Here is an 18,798-nt window from a genome sequence, read left to right as displayed (position 1 = left end):
TTGTAATAACTAGAATTTGCTGGGGTTACATATGTTGATTAAAAATCATGCACACTGAAGTACTGCATGTGTTTATTTACATACCATGCAGGTAAGTGACATCCAAACACAGGAGATGCATGTTGAGAGATACGTTAAAGCCAAGAGTGAACACACTCAAGGGAGCTGATGACTAGTGATCTGATCACATCAGGGTGAATATTAATATTCTTAAACAACCCACATGAATATTGGTTGGGTCAAAAACTCTCATGAACCCCTACTGACTCTGAATCCAAAAGCTTAAATTGACATCAACAACTAAACAAGGCGTTCACTCCCACACAGGGTTTAAAGCCTGCAACTCCCCCACCAGTCAGTTAGAACTGAAGAAGTCTTGGATTCTGTAAACAGAAACAAGTCAAGTTACCTATGACAGCACTTTAGAGTTGTTATGGTCAGGTTTATTTATGTCTATTGAATTACAATGGAGGGGCTTAGTGAGAGAGATCCACTGTACTGGAGAACATAATTGCTGGATCCCACAGGGGGGAGCTGTGTCGTGTTCCGGCTGTGATTCAATTCCATTGTATTTATATACCACCAATTCATAACAGAGGTTGTCCCACGGCACTTTTCACATAGAGCAGGTCTAGACTACAGTCATTATAAATTCACAGAGACCCAACAATTCCCCCATGAGTGTGACACCGAGAATCTCATCTTAGAAGATGAAAAACACAAGACAACTGTCTGCAGGCTACAGCAACATATCCAAGGCAGGCTTAAAGTTATAATTTGTAGGTAATTTGAAAAGACAAGGGGTTCATGTTCCACATTCCAAACCAATGGGGGTGCATACTTGTAGAGATGTCTATTAGGCTTGAGCCAGAAAAAATGGCTGTCAATATCGTGTTAATTACAACACGTGATATAGCCCCAGTATCGAGCTGGTTCACATTCCTAAACCATAGGTGAGGGTTTGCTACTTAGGATTTGTTGCAAAATTCCCCTTTCATTACGCTTGTGTTCTGCCTGTAATTAATTTTAAAAAGAACACAATAAGCAAACTTAAAGATAAATCTGACTGATCAGATTTTCATTGAACTTGGTGGAGTAGTGTTACCTTTAAGGGCAGCTGAATTTTTTTTTTTTTTGATTTATTTGATTTGCACAACTGAACATATAATTATTCATAGTATACATAGTTCTTTCCAAAGGAAAGATAACTTGTAGTTGTTGTGCTGGAGAGGTCAGAAACCCTAGGGGGGCTTATGCAGGGACCTCACCAATTACAGGATATTACATGACTTTCGTAAAAAAAACAAAAACAAAACAAAAGCAAAGAAAAAAAAGCGAACAATAATGCAGGGTGGTTAAAAGAAATTTTAGAATTAAAATTAAATAGAAGTGAATGGTATATTTGCCTATCTTCTACTTTCTGATATAGGCGATCGTGAGATCACGACGTGATCCTAAAATGTGATCCTGAAATGTGATTCCTAAAATTTCCCAAAGATTTCACAATAAATCTATTGTGAAGCCTTTTGGCCAAGATAATGCGACAAGTAAAAGTCGAGTGTTGTCAGACTACGACAAAGTGGCAGGGCCACATAATAAATAAATAAATACATACATACTTTTTCAGACTGTAGGAATTAATCTTACAAGAAAAAAAACCTATTACAGGAAAGAAAAAGTAGTCAGAATGTTATGAGAACAAAGTTGTAATTTTATGAAAAGAGGATGATATTATTACTACTATAAGAAGTAAACACTACAGGCAGCATCCTTGTCAACTTGTCTCTGGTGCTGTGCCACACAGGCTATTCTTGGGTATATACTGTAGATGCAGTTCCATTATTATGCAGTTCCAGACACTAGTACCTCTTGAGAAATGAAGTGCTGTCGTGAGCCAAGATAATCTGGCGCTAGCTTGTTTGTGTGCTAACAAATCATCCCTGTAAGTGGATAATTGTCAAGGTAAGATCCAACACAGAAAGGAGTTTCTTCATTTACATTTTAAGAAGTCAGCTTACTCGCGAAAGCCAATTGTAACTTGGCTTTTCGGTGCAAAAAGTGTAAACACAGTCAGAGGGGGAAATATTCTTGCAGTTTGCAAATACTTGTGAAGTCACAGTTATACTCTTGACAGTGTGAATTAAGTGTGAAACAATATATATATATATATATATACATATACATATATATACACACACACATATATATACATATATATACATACATATATATACATATATATACATACATACATACATATACATATATATACACATACATACATATACATATATACATATATATACATATATACACATACATATATATATACACATACATATATATATATATACACATACATATATATATACACATACATATATATATAAATATATATATATATATATATATATATATATATATATATATATATATATATATATATATATTGTGTATCCCTTCTTACATAGCGGTTATTATGATTGAAGTATCTGTGTCTTGAGATGCGTGTGAGAAGAATGATTGGAAAAGGCAAATGAAGGTTGTGATAGAGTGCCATGAACCAACATCTATACCACAGTAGACAATAAACCTAATCGGGGGAGCTAGCACTGCGTGCTTCAGTGTTTCTGTAGTAGATCTCTAGGAGGGTATATCTTTGCACATCTTTTTTTCTCTGCTCCTTGAAACGCTGTCTACATTTTGTAAAGATCTACCCAGAAAAATGATTCAGACATTGATTAATGCAGGACAAAAATACAGAGCGAGAAAACAAACAACTTTTACTCTTTATTTTTTCCTCCTCGATTCATCTGGGCCATGCCCTCTCCTCTTGCTAGCTTCTTTCAATCCATCTGTCTCTCCTAGCCTCAATCCCTCTCTTTAATAAGTTCCTTGGTGTGTGCAGAGGTAGAGCTATCTAGAGGTCAATTGCTCCTATTTGTCAGCGAGGAAGCTGTGTGGTTTATGACAAACTGCCTGTTCTGCTCTCTAACTGGCTGAAGATGCTCTCTGGAGAGAGTGAATGCTGACACACAGCCTCCACGTTAAATCCACTGCTGGACTTCCACCTGCCATCATTTGCTAATTCTCCTTCTCTATTTGTATTGAACAGTTAATAAATGGTGTTACTCTGCTCATGTTGGACAAATGCACAGACGCACAAACCGGGGGGGGTTTGTTCTGTGATGACTCAGTGAAAATATGTTGTCCTCCACCACCCCTACATTGTAAGAATTATGTTTTGGAGGCATGCTTGTGCTCATGAACCACTGTCATATTGAGCTGTTATGACTGCTGTTTTGCCGTTATGAAACATTGATAATGAACAGGAAAATGGTTGCAAAAATGCTTCAAACTCAGGTGTAACATTAGCTGGTTAGCAAGCCAGCACATGTATTACTATTATTATTTCATACTAAGTCACTTGTAAAAGAAGAGCTATATTCCTCTGAATGGTTGGTCAAATGATTGGTAAACGTGATGTTGCTTCTAAATGATATTATCAATAAAAATCAAAAGTACTTTTTGATTTCTAAAGTGTTTGGTAAACTCTGACCTCTAGTACCACCATCAAGCTTATACTTAACCATAAATATTTGAGTATAAAAGGCAGATTGCCATACAATGTATATCTAAATCATTTTTATATTAATTCACACAACACTTTTGTAAGGTGAACATTGTAGTTTCTGGGTCTGTCAGCAGCTCGTTGGCTTGATTACTCTGTGTCACTACACGTCCTCCATGAGCAGCATTAAGCAAGAGTCTATAACTGTTTCTAAAAGCAGTGATATGCTGCTCAGTCGGTCTACATAATGTGAGTAGCTAGGGGACTTGCACACTGTGCACTGTGCATACTATGCACACTGTGTGTGTGTGTGTGTGTGTGTGTGTGTGTGTGTGTGTGTGTGTGTGTGTGTGTGTGTGTTATGTCCTGCTACTGAGGCAGAGAAGACATTTACAGGACACTGTGACCCCAGCCATATCCACCACTCACGGCAGACTGCAGCAGATTACAGCCAACCTAGCCTTGTTACACAGAGAGATGATGGGGTACTGGGGGTGAGGCAGACAGAGATCAAACTGAGCAGCAGGAGGCTCTGAAGGTGAGAGGAGGGAAGGCTATGGACAGTGATAGAGTCAGAAGGAGAAAGCAGACAGTCTCCATCTGACCATGTTAAACTACAGCTGGCATAGAAAATGGGGTAGTACTACCTCCTATCCACTATCAGTGAGGACTGTTTGAGTCATAAGAAAATGCTGTACTATAGTATACTTTTTTCGATAAATACCTGAGCATTAGGCAGCACACTGGTGCAGTGGTTAGCACTGTCACCTCACAGCATAAGGTTCTGGGTTTGAATCTGCTGGCTGGCTGGGGCCTTCCTGTCCAGTGTTTGCATGATCTCCATGTGACTTTGTGGGTTTTCTCTAGGTACCCTGGCTTATAGCTAAAATTATTTTGTTAGGTTATGAGTTACTGCTAATATATTGAAAATTATTTCATGAGCTTATGCGAAAGAGACACTTCTTGTAGAATTTGTCCTTCCTGGAATAGATGCTACTGCTAACTAGGACCTATAGAGTAAGGAATAACAAACTATTACATTGAAAAATGGCTTACTAGTGTCATAGCTACTATGCTACTCAATCAACTCTGCTTGTTCCCCAAAGTATGCACGCGCACCAACCCCTCCATCCCCAACCATCTTGTCGGTGATTGGCTGGAACATGGTTTGTTATGTTCATGTGCACATCCTGAGCACTCAGTGTTTGTTCGTCCTTTGTGAGCCCTGTGTTGTCTCCAGAGACCAGACTTTTTCATAGTGTATTCAGGGGGCAGGCAGCAAGCAGGCCAAGGGCAGATTTCCATTTTTGACAAAAATTAAATTGCGCTGAAATCATGCAACAAGGCTAAGTTCACCTTTAAATGACATTCTCAAAAATGTATTTGTATGAAGGTTTTACTCACTAAACCATTATTATGTCTTCTCCAGTGCCTTCTCATCTACTTTCTGTTATGTGACTCAACACACAGTATGTTCTTACCTGTCTGCATCCTCTTTGCTACCCTGCTTGTCAGATAGTTCCTGGTCGAGTGAGGAGGAGGTGCTTCCCTCTCGACTAACTCCGCTATTGCGTCCTGGGCTGTTGTCAGCTGAAGCTCTCCCACCACCGCCTCCTCCTCCACCTGCAGGACGGGGGTTGGTGGCATCTGTGTGCTGCTTCAGCGTCTGCAGCTTCGCCAAGGGGATGATGTCACAGCCCTGAGGCCGGTGCCACACAGTGCGTTGGGTAGAGGCATTGTAGTAGTAGAACCTTGAGGTGTTGGGGTCAAACAGCTCCCACCACTGGTTGTCACCCGTCCGCTTGATGCGAACACCTTGCGGAGGGTCCCACACACACTCACCTGTTAGCAGGTTGGCATACATACGCTCCCGGGTGCGAGGCTCAATGATCTCCACCCACTCCAACCTGCAGGAGGAGAGGTCAGAGTCAGTTTTCTGTGTTCATCCAAAACTGTTATATGATTAAGACAATGATTAAATCATGGCAGTGTCCCCTCAAGTACCATACTGTGATTATACATTTAATCAAGCTCTGTGGCTGAATGGAGAACACTGATGCCCTCAGTTTAGGCTTTCTTTTTAATCAACTTGCATATGGAGATAATCTGCTGCAGCAGCACTTAACTCCTACCCAGCATTCTCATAGCACCCAGGTCTTCCTTTACTTCAATTCCACAAAGAATAAGGCTTTTATTTCTTAATTCCCCTATGAGTTAGGTATGTCCTACATGAACCTGGCTAGCTCAATGTTGCAGTTAGTGCAAACTCAACAGTCCATCAATTATCTTGGTAAATAAATCACAGCCTATGTTTCCACCAGCAGCAAAACTACACCGATAGCATATCACACTCAGCACTCTGCTAATAACACTTTAATTTCTCTAAAAGTTATATTTTCAAATTCTAATTATTCACAGTCCTTCAGATAGGCACACACTACAGAAGTTTAAAAATCCTGCCTGAGTGTTACATATGGAGAGTCTTCAAAGATGTCTGTCCCTCTAGTCTTGAACACACAAGCGATAAGATATGAAAATAATGGGACGTCACACACTAAATGATGAGAAATCACACATTACTTCCTGTCTGGAACTAGTACCAATCACATTTCTCCAGATTTGTCTCAGTCTGGATGCTTTGGAAAATAAATTAAGATTTCAAAGTGTTTTTTTGTGATGTCTAGTTCCATTTCATACAACTCAGTTGACATGTCCTCTCTCTGGTATATCAAGACATCGAGTCACATTCTCCCATTTAAATGTTTATTAATTTCAGAATAAAAAGTGATCACTTCATTACTTTTGAACAACAAAGAATTTAGATTAAGAACTATTTTGCCAAAGTCAGCTGGTTCCAGAGTTACCTCAGTTTGCTACATACCTTGTAAATCAACAGTCTACACCTACAAAAAAAATAAAATCCGACTCAGTGTCATCTGATAAGTAATATTTAAGAACATATGACAACACTCAAGCAGACTAGTATATTTTCAACATTGTCATTACAGCAAAAAATGTGGCAGCTATATGTCTGGAGATTAAATTCAGTAAAAAAACCAAAACAAAAAAAACCCCCAAAACCCTTGCACTGTTGTTGTGTGCGACCTGTCCAGGGTGAACCCCGCCTCGCGCCTGTAGCCCCTGGGATAGGCTCCAGGCCCCCCGCAACCATTAACAGGAATAAGCAGAAGAAAATGGATGGATGGATGTTGTTGTGTGTTCAGTGTCCAACTGTTCTGTCACCCACCATTCACTCTGTGGCCAAAATTTTCTAACTTATCATCCAAGGAGTTTAACACCACATGTGTTTGCACAAATTTTCAGAATGAGTCTTCTTCAGTTTTGTATATCAAATGTATGTTTTTATCAGCACACATGAATGCACTTTGGCTTTATATTAGTTGCAGGAGTTTGTAACAATATTGGCAGCTTTGCATCTCTTTCAAACAAATATATTTTTAAGTACCAAACCTTCCGCAAAGATTAAAAAAGAGGGAATTTGTGAGTTTCCCACTGTACTGAAAACTGTGTATGTCATGATACATTAATTGCTCTTACAATTCGATCAAGTATTTTATCAGATTTCAAAAAAGACAAATGACTAGCAACAAGTTCTTCTACCTTATCTTGAATTGGTTGTAATGCCTTCACCTGCTCTGTATCTATAATTTCACTCTCCTGGTCCGTATCAGCCAGAATCACATTATCTTACAAATTGGATTTGTCAAACCACAAGATCATGTGAGGACATACTGAAGCTCCTGCAGTGAAAACTGCAGTGGTAACCCAATATCTACCAGTGAATACATTTCTACCATCACACAGTATGCATCATATCCCTCAACCCTAAAACACAGGATACACACACAGACACAAGAGGTCCAACTTTTATTCAATCATAAGTGATTAGATAACTACTTTGAAGTCATTTCAACAGAGCCCCACCTCGAAAAGAGCACTAGTTTCCCATTGATCCACACATTTGTGGTACCACTCTGCTTCCCTCAAACACACTGCTGTCATCATGAAGGCAGCATTTCAAAGCATTTTAAAGCATGACGCCTTATATACACAGTAGCTAACCAATAAAGGGCAAACATTTTTCAAAAAACAAAATATAAAGGCAGATTGCGCAAATGAGAAATGATACATCAAGCCTGATAACAGTGATGGTTTCAAGGAAATATCAGTAAGTACATCCTGCTTTAAAGGGCTGAGTGCTTAAGATGTTAATGATGTACCTGACTTCCGCAGTTGTCTCTGGACAACTGCAGCAGCAGATGCTTCATTTTTTGCAGGAAACAACCATTCCTGGAAGCTGTCAAACAGCAGAAACATCAATACCTCTATGTGACTGGTCACTTACTGTATTGGTTATGCTTAAATTATTTTATCCCCAACACTAATTACTCAACAGTACAACCCACACAATTCACTGTGCTGCAGAAGCGTCTCATTAAAAACTGAACACTCCTATAACTCAGGCCAAAAGAGCAAATATTTTTTGTTCAATAACAGAAGTTATTGAAGATAAAAGTGAACAGCAGGGTTATTAATGGGACACAACTTGACTAAATTGCAAAGGGATTACACAGAGCTAGCACTATTATGAGCGATAAAATAGCTCCTGCTTTTGCCCACACACACACATTCTCATCTGTCTTTGGCTTTAATGCAGCTGTTTGTGTTCCAGGAAAAGGTTTTTAATATGACTCACCCACACCTACACACCAATGTGCACAGGAACACAAACACACTGAGAGACTTTGTTCTGGTGCACACTTGAAACCTTCAGAGCTGTTGTTGATGGGTAACATGTCAATGAAAAACTACTGAGCAGGCACGGAGTAGGTAGGTAGGTACCTGCACTGTACGTTAGTTCATTTGAGTTTAGCAGAGGGGGATGCACCAACAGGAGAGGGGGAGCCATACGGTGGAAACACCACTCATTTTTGGAAAATGTCTCTAAAGCAACCCAACTGAAGTGATACTGTGTTGATTCCCCTCTACTTATGTCCATACACAATTAATACACACACATTTTATATATATATATATATATATATATATATATATATATATATATATATATACATACACACACACACACACACACACACACACACATATATATATACATACACATATACATACATATATACACACACACACATACATACATACATACATACATACATATATATAGATATATACATACATACACACTCAATCCCACTAACTTCAGCTTCTGACAGAGAGTTACTTAAGGGGAAACAAAATTAAAAAAAAAAAAAATTCTAACATTCTATACACTGGCCAATATGACATATACAAGGAAAAATGTACATCAGAGCAATATCTCTGTCAAATGTTTACTCTTAAACAACTGTTAGGAACTGTGTCCCACTAATCCTATCATTTACAGTTACAAGTTTGCAGCAAGGACAGAAAAAAACAGCCTGCATGTCAATCAAAGCCACGTGAGCAGGTTGCAGTTGTACCCTGCCACCAGAGCAAAACCATGACCTTACTTATGGAAGATAACGATGGCACCCCTCACCAAGCTAATGACCCGGCGTTAGAGATGGATGCCTACATAAGACACTCTCACCTCCTGGAATACTAATGCACCTGGGGTGACCAGCAGTGCCCCTGCAATCATCAGTGACCATCAGCCATATTCTGCACCAATTGATCGACTAAAAAGATGACTTTCTATAAGGTTGACCATTTCTTGACAGGCCAAAACTCAGCTGCTTCTATGGTCTAGGAGATTAATCAACAACAATGTCAATGCCACCATGTCTAAGAACCCGCATTAATTTGATGGGAAAAGGGATACTTTTTGTTTTGGTCTTGTGATGGGAATTATTAAAACTCAAGGTGTGACTCAATTTAAAAAAAGAAAAAGGATATTAAACAAAATGCACTCTATGAAGAAGAAAATTTACACAGGCACTTTTTGAGTTGTTTGCTATTTATAAGTGTGTTCTGAAAGAGTTGATAAACTGCTGGCTGTATAAGAAAGTATCGTATGTGATGGATATAAAAATATAATGATCTTCACCATGATTGATAACAGGAATTAACTGAACAAATCAAGTGACTATATTTATTATTAGAGTGTGTGTATTATAATGAAATAGAAAACACTTGAACACATACTTCAGGGAATTCTTCATACGAGCAAATACAGAGCGTGACGACAGAATCTAGAGCATCAAGGATGAACTGACCTCTAAAACACAGGAGACACTGCACAAGGTTAATGTGGATGTAACACATCATATAAAGACCAGCTCTACTTTTGTTGCTAAACTACTTGCAGTTAATCTTAATTTACAGTTACCATTTTCAGTCAGTCAAATTACTGTTACTTAAAGATGCAGTAATTCAACGAAGGTTAATGGTCTTTTATTTGCGGTCCTACCCTTAATAAGAGCGAGTAATTATAAAGGGGAGAAGCCTTAAGTGACAGAGTGAGAAGAATATATGGAGCAGAATGGAGAGTTTAGACACATCTCATTTTCTGTCTGACAATCTGCTGTATAAATATTCATGCCACTGGTGCTCCGTAGGTTTTCACCTGCAATTAATATTTGTAACTGCAATAAAACATATTTCAGTTGTTCTTGGATGTCAACCGACCTTCATTTTGACAGCAGAGAACTCACATCTACGACTCCAGTGGAACTGACGCTGAGAAAGACGATCCAGCAGATGAATGTGTGCATCTTTTCAATCAAACTGAAATTTTACATACAAGATTATTAATGAAGCCGGCGCCAAGTTGGTATTTATGGATTTATGGATATAGTACAAAGGAGAAACGCATTTCTTCTAAAATGAACAGAACACAACACAGCCAAGGCAGCATCAGTACCACAATTTCACCCAGCCTGACTCATCAACTCGTGCTGAGATAGCCAGTATACAAAGGAGGCCATAATGGGTATACCTAAATGGCAAAGAGTAGCTGTGTACACGGTTAGACAGGCTGCCTAACTTCTCTCAATGCACTGATTTCCGATATTCCTGGTTGCTGGAGACACAGCGTTAGTGACATTTTCAACAACCTTTAGAGCCTTCAGGACAATTGGATTACTTCAGACTAGTATTTTATGATCTTATCTTATATTTTTCTGACACATGAAAAATGGTCGCCAGTCAGTTGTTTGGATTACTGCTATGCTCTTTCATGTGAAAATCCACTAATTTTTTGTGGGCTAAAAACTTCACCCAACTTGCCACAAAATTTTCAGGTGAACTATCCCCTTGAACACAAACCCACAGTTGAAGCACAAAGGCCAAATCTCCCACTGCACTTCACATACTATGCTTCTGACCTTTTGCCTCCACATATTATCATACCTGTGCATGAGGACAATGAGAAGGCAAAACAAAGAAACAAACACACATTCTCTCTCGCTCTCTCTCTCTCTCTCTTACACACACACACACACACACACACACACACAAACATAAATACACCATTGTACTTATATCTTTGTGAGGACCGTCACTGATATAAGGCATCTAATCTTAACCATCACATCTAAATACCTAACTGGACCTGAAACCTAACCATCACCTTAATCTAACTCCAAACCTAAACCAAGTTTTGACCTTCAAATAACCTTGCATGTTCTCCCTGTGCCTGCGTGGGTTCTCTCCAGGTATTCCAGCTTCCTCCCACAGTCCAAAGACATCAAGAGAGGAAGAGGCTGATTGATACTCTAAACTGACTGTAAGCACGGCTGTGAGTGTGAATGGTTGTCTGTCTATATATGTCCCTGCGATGGACAGATGACCCATCCAGGGTGAACCCCGCCTCTCGCCGGAAGGCTGCTGGGATAGGCTCCAGCCCCCTTGCGACCCTTAACAGGATAAGTGGAAGAAAATGGATGGATGGTTATGAGGATCAACTAAAATGTCCTCACTCTGTAGTTAAAAGCTTATTCTGTTCCTCACTATGTAGGAAGTAGAAAAACACACAAGATCAACAGAAAAATGCAATTCCACTGCTGCTCAGGCAGACAATTTCAATGAATATCTCATACAATCACACAGTTGTTAGACAACAACAGGCATACTGAGGACAGTGCAAGATCAGACCTTCAAGTTGCAAAAGACAGCAATTTCAAGAAAACAAATCATTAAAAAACAAAAAACATAAGCACTGCCAACTTAGTTACTTTGCGTGACTTAACGACATTAAATGTCAAAAGTGACTAACAAAAAATCCAGTGATTTTTTTCTGGTCTTTTGGAGAATGTTTGTCTTGACAACAGTACATTTTAGCATGAAGGCACATTCTCACATTCTTGTGAAAGCACATACTCCATTCTTCAGCTCATATCCTTAACAAGCGGGGGGCCAATTCACCCCATCATGCATAACCGGTCATTGTTTTATCACCTCTGCAGCTCTGGGGATTAACACATGCATTCTCCATCACATATGAAATCATCAGCTGCCTATTCTCACCTAAACACAAGAAGTTTCACCAGGAGGACGTGGCATTGGGAGGATCGTGCTACGCCCCCCCCCCCCCCCCCAAAAAAAAAACCAGGAAGAAAAAATTTAGTTACAGCAGCTGGGACTGGCTGTCCTTTTCACTAGATAATGCTGCCAGTGCAGCTGTCATGAATGTGACGTGAGACAGTTACTTGATGAAAAATAAAATTTAACTGGCTGAAATGTCTTTGCAAATTAACGCTGTACTCTTCAATCCAGGCATTTTTTTACGAGTGAAGAACCTCCTATGTTTCTGACCACGCTCAGCGGAGTGAAGGTATTTAAAAAAAACTCCCTCCACATGTATTTCAAGACTTATAAAATATTGAAATCCTTCCAATTAGTTGTATCTATCCTGTGTATGAATATGTAAATGTTATCTTCAAAGATCCACTGCTGGACAGTGTTTTTCTATTTTTATGCGTGAGGTGTAAATGAATGAATAAATGTGAAAACCATCTTCTAGTTCACAAACGTCACTGATGATGCATCATTACACACAGTGAAACTTGCACTTCCGACAGAAGCAACATAAGCAACCCCATTCTGCACTGATGAGACGACAAGTAAATACCTGCTCAATCTACTCAGCTCTAAGCAGTATTGACAGTAAAGCTTAACAGCTCCATCCACTCCTCTTCCTCTGGCTGAGAGGGAACACTCAGCTTTGACCACACTCCTGACAGCTAATGCACAGCAGCAGAGGGACGTTTTTCATACCAATGACGCACCTGCTTATATAGTGAAAATATCAGTGCACATCGGACACCGATTGTTTGCTGTATAGTTCAGGATGGGAACAGTTAATCCAGGTGACCTAAACCTAAGGCTTTTATGACTATGGATTTATTCCTATGACAAGCTGACATGCCTGAATAGCCTCACAAAGAGAGAGGAGAATTAAGTTTCTTCATCAAGCCATTTAATCTGTTGAATTAAAGTGAAATATAAACAACACAGACAGCCAGGTGTGGTTCTTGTGCTATGAGAGAGAGAGAGAGAGAGAGAGAGAGAGAGAGAGAGAGAGAGAGAGAGAGAGAGAGAGGGAGAACTAAATGGTACATCAGCTGTCACAATGAATACATATCAAACGGAGCAGAACGGGCCAGTTAAATAGAGAGATCCTGAGTGGAGAGAGTGGGATTAATTGGCCATAATTGGTTGATTTGTTGGTGCTCCAAATGACCCAGTTTAACTGGCGAGCCCTCTCCTTCTGCAGAAACATTGACAGCACACACGGAAAACTATTAATGTGGACTGAAAACTTAACAACTTGTAAATAACGTCACATCAATTAGCTTCAATTAAGGGCTTTCAGAGTTACATTTCACTGCTGAGTGCCACAGTAGCTACAGGCTGTTAACCACTGTCCTGAACACAGCAAATCCACCAAATAATTAGTCTTTTTTTTTTGTCTGCAATGTAAATGGTTGCACCAAAATCATTGATCATTACCATCTACATGCCTTTTTCTCACTCAACTTATGTTAGAGACACACAGGAACAAAAAAAAAAGTCTTAATATCAGGTGACAACCCAAAAAATCATCAGTAAAGCAAGAGAAAAAGTTAACACTCTGAGTAATGGATTACCTCTGTTTTCTGAAGAATTTAGGGGATCGAATCATAATCCAGTTGGAATAAATGGTCAACAATAACTATTTAGTTGTCAAAATGTATTGACACCGGTTCCCTGTCTGAACAGTAAAGTTGATGTGAGTTTTAGTTGCTGGATTACTTGTTTTTATTTGTGTCATTCGTGTGAGTTGGAACACTCGGTGCTTTTCATTAAGCACCCTGTGAACTGTGAATTGGTTGCTGTTGATGTTCCACCATTGCTTATGTCCAGTTCAAGCATTTATTAAGCAGGAAGACAGGTGATAATATATTTAATCTGTGGTCATTATATCTAGATGGTGCTTACAATTTGCCGACCTTATGTCAAGCAGTTGGCCATTAAAAGTTCGCTCTGCGCAGTCACTGTTGCTGGTGGGTAGTTTGCTAGTTAGCTTAGCTGTCCCGACTCACAAGAGCATCACATCATTGACATTATTCCACTCACATTATTCCATGTTTGACTACTGAGACAATTGAGCCAGCAGTAAACCTCAACATAATTCACACATGTCAAAACTGAAACAAGGCTACTTCTCAGCAGCAAAACATCAGTGTCACCAGTGGAGATTGCTATTATGCTCCCTGTTGACAACAGCCCCAGGCAGGCCCAACAGCTTGTGAAATTTTTTTCCCACTTGAATATCTCTGTTAAAGCTGTGGTAAAAAGGTTGTCCTTCACTAGCTATCCTAGAGGACATCTGCGATGTGTCTAGTTTGCCATTACCACCTTCAGGTCCAGAGTGTGAATTGTTCTGCTACTTCACTCATGCATGTTTCATTAATGGGGACTTACTGACTCAATCACTAAACCTTTTTCACATTTCTAGGGCCGGCTCCCTTCAGGGCCAGCCAAAAATTACTTACAAATGTCAAAAAACATCAAATTGGAAAGACCTGATGAGTTCAATCGATGGACAGTGATCATTGAGAAACCCCTTGTGATTTTCATTAAACCCAATTGTGGGAAGTGCTGTGAATTCTGTGCTAATTATCATGTGAATAATGGTTTCATTACTGGTTAAGGGTATTATTAACAAAAAGAGTTCCTTCTATCTGATGTTTGCCCGTAAGAAAAGTAGAAGATCAAGTCATATTGCTCGGATTCAGTTCTAACCAGCTTGAGTTCAGCTGTAAGAAGAAGCAGAGAGTCTGGCCAGAGCCACCACCAGCTTCAAGCTGCTGTATGACATTGACTGCCATAAATCAACATGGGGGAGAAACACTGGCAGCACTGACTGCTCCTCTTCCCTCTTATTAAGAAGGTCAGGCTGCAGCTCCTCTGCCAGAGCATTTCTCCCATTAAAATCACTGTGACACTGTTGCTTGGAGACAGCTGAGCAGTAAGACAACACTTTAATAAGGTATGAATAGGATGAGGGACTTGGACAAGGACAGATGAGGGGTGGAGGTGGTGGTGAAGCTCCCTCTTAAAATGACCCGCGTGGCCATTGGTAACAATTAACTAACTTGTTCAACCATTTATACACAGGAGAAAAATACCTCAGAGGTGTAATTTTATGTTCTACTGCCAATGACATTTAATTTTCAAATGCAAATGTGGACTGGCATACACTGGTAAAACCACCAGACCCCTTGGGATTTGTATCACTAAAGCAGCAGAACTCTCAGGAACAAAATACCATCTAGTCCTGCATTTGGCTGTGTATTTCTAAGAGGCAGAACACAGCACATCCCCCCTCAGATGTGCAGATCGAAGCTTTTAAACTCCCATGCAGTAGGGTAGACACTGACATGGAAAAGCTGTTGTCATTACTGTATACTACTCAGGTGGAGCTTAACAATGGATAGTGGAAAAAAGAAGACCGGAGCAGAAAAGGAGAAAGTAAAGATGATAATAATGCCTCAAAATCAATCAAATATTTGCATGAGGCAAACCCTCAGGTTAGTCAATGTTAAAAAAGTAGCAATACAGTTACAATTACAGAAGCATCCTAAAAGGGTTTGTGTGTATTAAGACAGTCATTCAATATTACTAACCTGCCAACCAAAATTGAACTGGTTCCCTACCACCAAAGTTTACACAACATCAGTCACATTGTTTTTAGGTTATCCTGCTGACATTACCACAACATAAATGAGAGTGAAGTAAGAGTCACACTTTTCAAATACTGAAATTATTAAAAGAATATTTTATGAGACTGTCATCATCCTGTATCAGATATATATGAAATCAATCCATCCATCGTCATCTTCCGCTTATTCCTTACTACTAAGGGTCGCGGGGGGGCTGGAGCCTATCCCAGCATCTACGGGCAAGAGGCGGGGTTCACCCTGGACAGGTCGCCAGTCCATCGCAGGGCCAACATACAGAGAAGAACAACCATTCACACTCACAGTCACACCTACAGTCAATTTAGAGAATCAATCAGCCTCGTCCCCAAATTGCATGGACGGTGGGAGGAAGCTGGAGTACCAGAGAGAGCCCACGCAGGCACAGGGAGAACATGGAGACTCCACACAGAAAGATCCCGCGCCCGACCCGGGACTCGAACCCAGAACCTTCTTGCTGTGAGGCCACAGTGCTGACCACTGCACCACCGTGCAGCCCTATATATGAAATCAATATTCTATATCCTCTTTGTTAACATCCTGTGTGCACTAAATATATGATTTAACAATTGAGGGTTGAGGCCTAAAAAAGTGGAGGTCCCTGTATTGTAACATGCTTTTAGGGAGAATATTTAGTTTGAGCTGCTGGTAGGTTTTTATTGTGAAACATCTGTAAGAACATCATTGACACAAGGAACAACAGTATAAATGCAACATATGATTTAATTTGAATTAGTATCAGTGATCAAGTGAGCAACGACAGACATGACTTTTACTGTGACCTCTCAGACCACAGACCTTTGTACAGGAGTAGAATTTTGCACAAATGCAAATAAACAGTGGAACATTTCGAGTCATGATGTTGTATTGTGAGTGACGAAAGGAAGCCCTGGACTCTAACAAAATTAGCACGACAAATAAAGAAATAAAGCATCGAATAAAAACATCAAAACAAATACTGGAGGACACGTATCAGGAGGAGTTAATGAACAAGACATGAAGGAAATGTAAATCTGTGCAAATGTGTAAATGAGACTTATTTAGATTTTCCTTTTTGAAAAAATGTCTGTACTCCGCCTAGTGGCGCTGCCTGTGTTTTCTGCCATGAGAGTCAACAGGTAGAAGAACGATGCATTTCAATTCCAACTTTGACCACAATGTGGGTTGCAATGACGGAGTGGTGCTATTTTTTTTTAACTCCGCAAAGCCAAAGCTTTGTCTAGTATAAAATTTGTCTATTTTTTTTTGTATTGAAAAAAAGTCATGTCACGGTTGAGCTCTCTCATTCTCTTTCTTCAGCATTAAAATCTAAATTTAACACATGGACTTGATGTCTAATTTTAGCAAATTCCCATTGTGTGGAGGCAAGAGGAAATCAAAGAAATACAGGTAGAATCTGCTATGATGCTCCACTAATTTAGGAAATGTGTCCTACAGAGATCTAACAAACCATCTTAATGATAGAACTATCCTAATGTAATGAGAACTTATGTCACATACACAAGAAAATGCTTTTTGTTTCATCAATGTAGGTGAACTAATATTGATCCTATAGGAATATTCATCCATACAGTCGCTGTGACAAATGTTTCTAATCCTAAACATCCGACTGTGTGCAGGACTAGCTGCCAGAGGAGAAATAACCCCCCTACTGTCACAATGCATTTACACTAAGTTATACATCCTTGCAGTCATGATAAGAACTAAAATAATAAATGGAGATTTGACAATAACTGGCAACTGAATGATAAACGATTGTTGAATTGTCAAACTTGCACCGGTGCACGGCTACATTCAGATTTATATCTGATCTGATGGTGTGGTGAAATAAAATGTCAGGAGTATATTCGTTTGGGCAGCGGGACTTGGATGAATGGTTGCAATATGCATAAACACACTCACTTGCCCATTCAATAGGTGTTATGTAATAGTAAAGGTTCAGCAGCCACAACAGAGTTTCGGTTCACACTCAGAGACATCATGCTGGCAGTACATTATTTTTACGAACTAAAGTAAAAGTACACAAGCGGTGCACCAGCTTAAACAACTGCGGTGCATTTAACAGCAGTGTGAAGAGGAAGACATTGAGGTTACACTAACATGACGTAAGCTTCACAATGACGGAAGGACCGAGGAACGAAACTCTGTATCAACTAAAGAAATGCCTCAAATCATCTCTAGGAAAGCATTTCTAGTAAATCAAAAATGACCAGGGAGTTACAAAGTGAAACTCCAGAGGGAGACGATGACCTATTTGGGAAACTTATCTGGAAAAGGTTGTGGGTGAAATAAAGTTGCCCTGATCTTTTTTTTTTTTTTGTGGCCATACGAATAACAATCATCCATGTGTGTCACTGGCCACTCTATTGCTAGTACTAATAATGTTTTGTGTCTTGTTATAGCAGCTGGTTTAGCTGTTGGTCAGTCAATTTGTTCAGCAGGGAAATGTAATCAGTATCCTACATTAAGATTTGTACCCCTTTCACAATCCACACTGCACAGATTTTCAACCTTAGTAAACCCATCAATTATAGTTGATTGATGCTGGTACCATTAGGAGGACATGAGGTGTTGTTTTTGTGATCGTGAAGGCAGTCAACATACCGAAACGAAATGCATGGCATTGTCAAAGTAGCATTGAGGTGTTGTGTAATGAGCTACAATCTTGGATAGCTGTAAAAGCAGCATGGAGAACAGTGATGCTGTTTCTTTTCCAGTTTTTGCTCCTGTTATTCAAATAATGTTGACTGTGCACGCCTATAGAGCACACCACTACTTGACTATAGGTTGAATTTATGGCTGCGGTGGCTAAATGTAAATATATTTACCAGCGAATGGTGTTCTCTAATGTGGGAAGTGTTGAATGCTTTCAGAGGGCTGATGCTCCATCTACACTTTTGCCTTTCTCTATTGCTAGCTTTATAAACTCACCATGCTCACACACAGCTGACATGTTTGTGTTTGATGGCGTGACATAATCCCTTCCAGTGAACAAGGTGGGAGGCAGTTTAAGTATTAATGCAA

At 39.6% G+C, this 18,798-nt stretch overlaps 1 protein-coding gene across 2 annotated transcripts in view; it reads right to left on the bottom strand.

Moving 5' to 3' along the window:
• arhgap39 (Rho GTPase activating protein 39) overlaps window positions 1–18,798 on the bottom strand; it is a 105,728-nt gene that overhangs the window by 31,999 nt on the left and 54,931 nt on the right. Inside the window, exons 1-2 of one of the 2 annotated variants that reach the window (XM_086224311.1) lie at window positions 5,414–5,478; window positions 5,053–5,270 (exon numbers count right to left, since the gene is read on the bottom strand). Coding sequence is in view for 1 of the 2 variants with exons in the window: in XM_086224310.1 (XP_086080436.1) it covers window positions 5,053–5,478 (426 nt within the window). In the remaining variant the exon portion in view is untranslated. Of the gene's footprint in view, window positions 1–5,052; window positions 5,479–18,798 lie in introns of those variants that run through there. The other variant, XM_086224310.1, reaches the window with a different exon arrangement.

The sequence above is a fragment of the Aulostomus chinensis genome, chromosome 14 (assembly GCF_037954235.1).
Source record: "Aulostomus chinensis isolate RoL2024-O1b breed Wild chromosome 14, RoL_Achi_v1.0, whole genome shotgun sequence".
NCBI lineage: Eukaryota > Metazoa > Chordata > Actinopteri > Syngnathiformes > Aulostomidae > Aulostomus > Aulostomus chinensis.
Note: the sequence above shows the minus strand (reverse complement) of the source record. Positions and strands in the feature narration are given on the sequence as shown.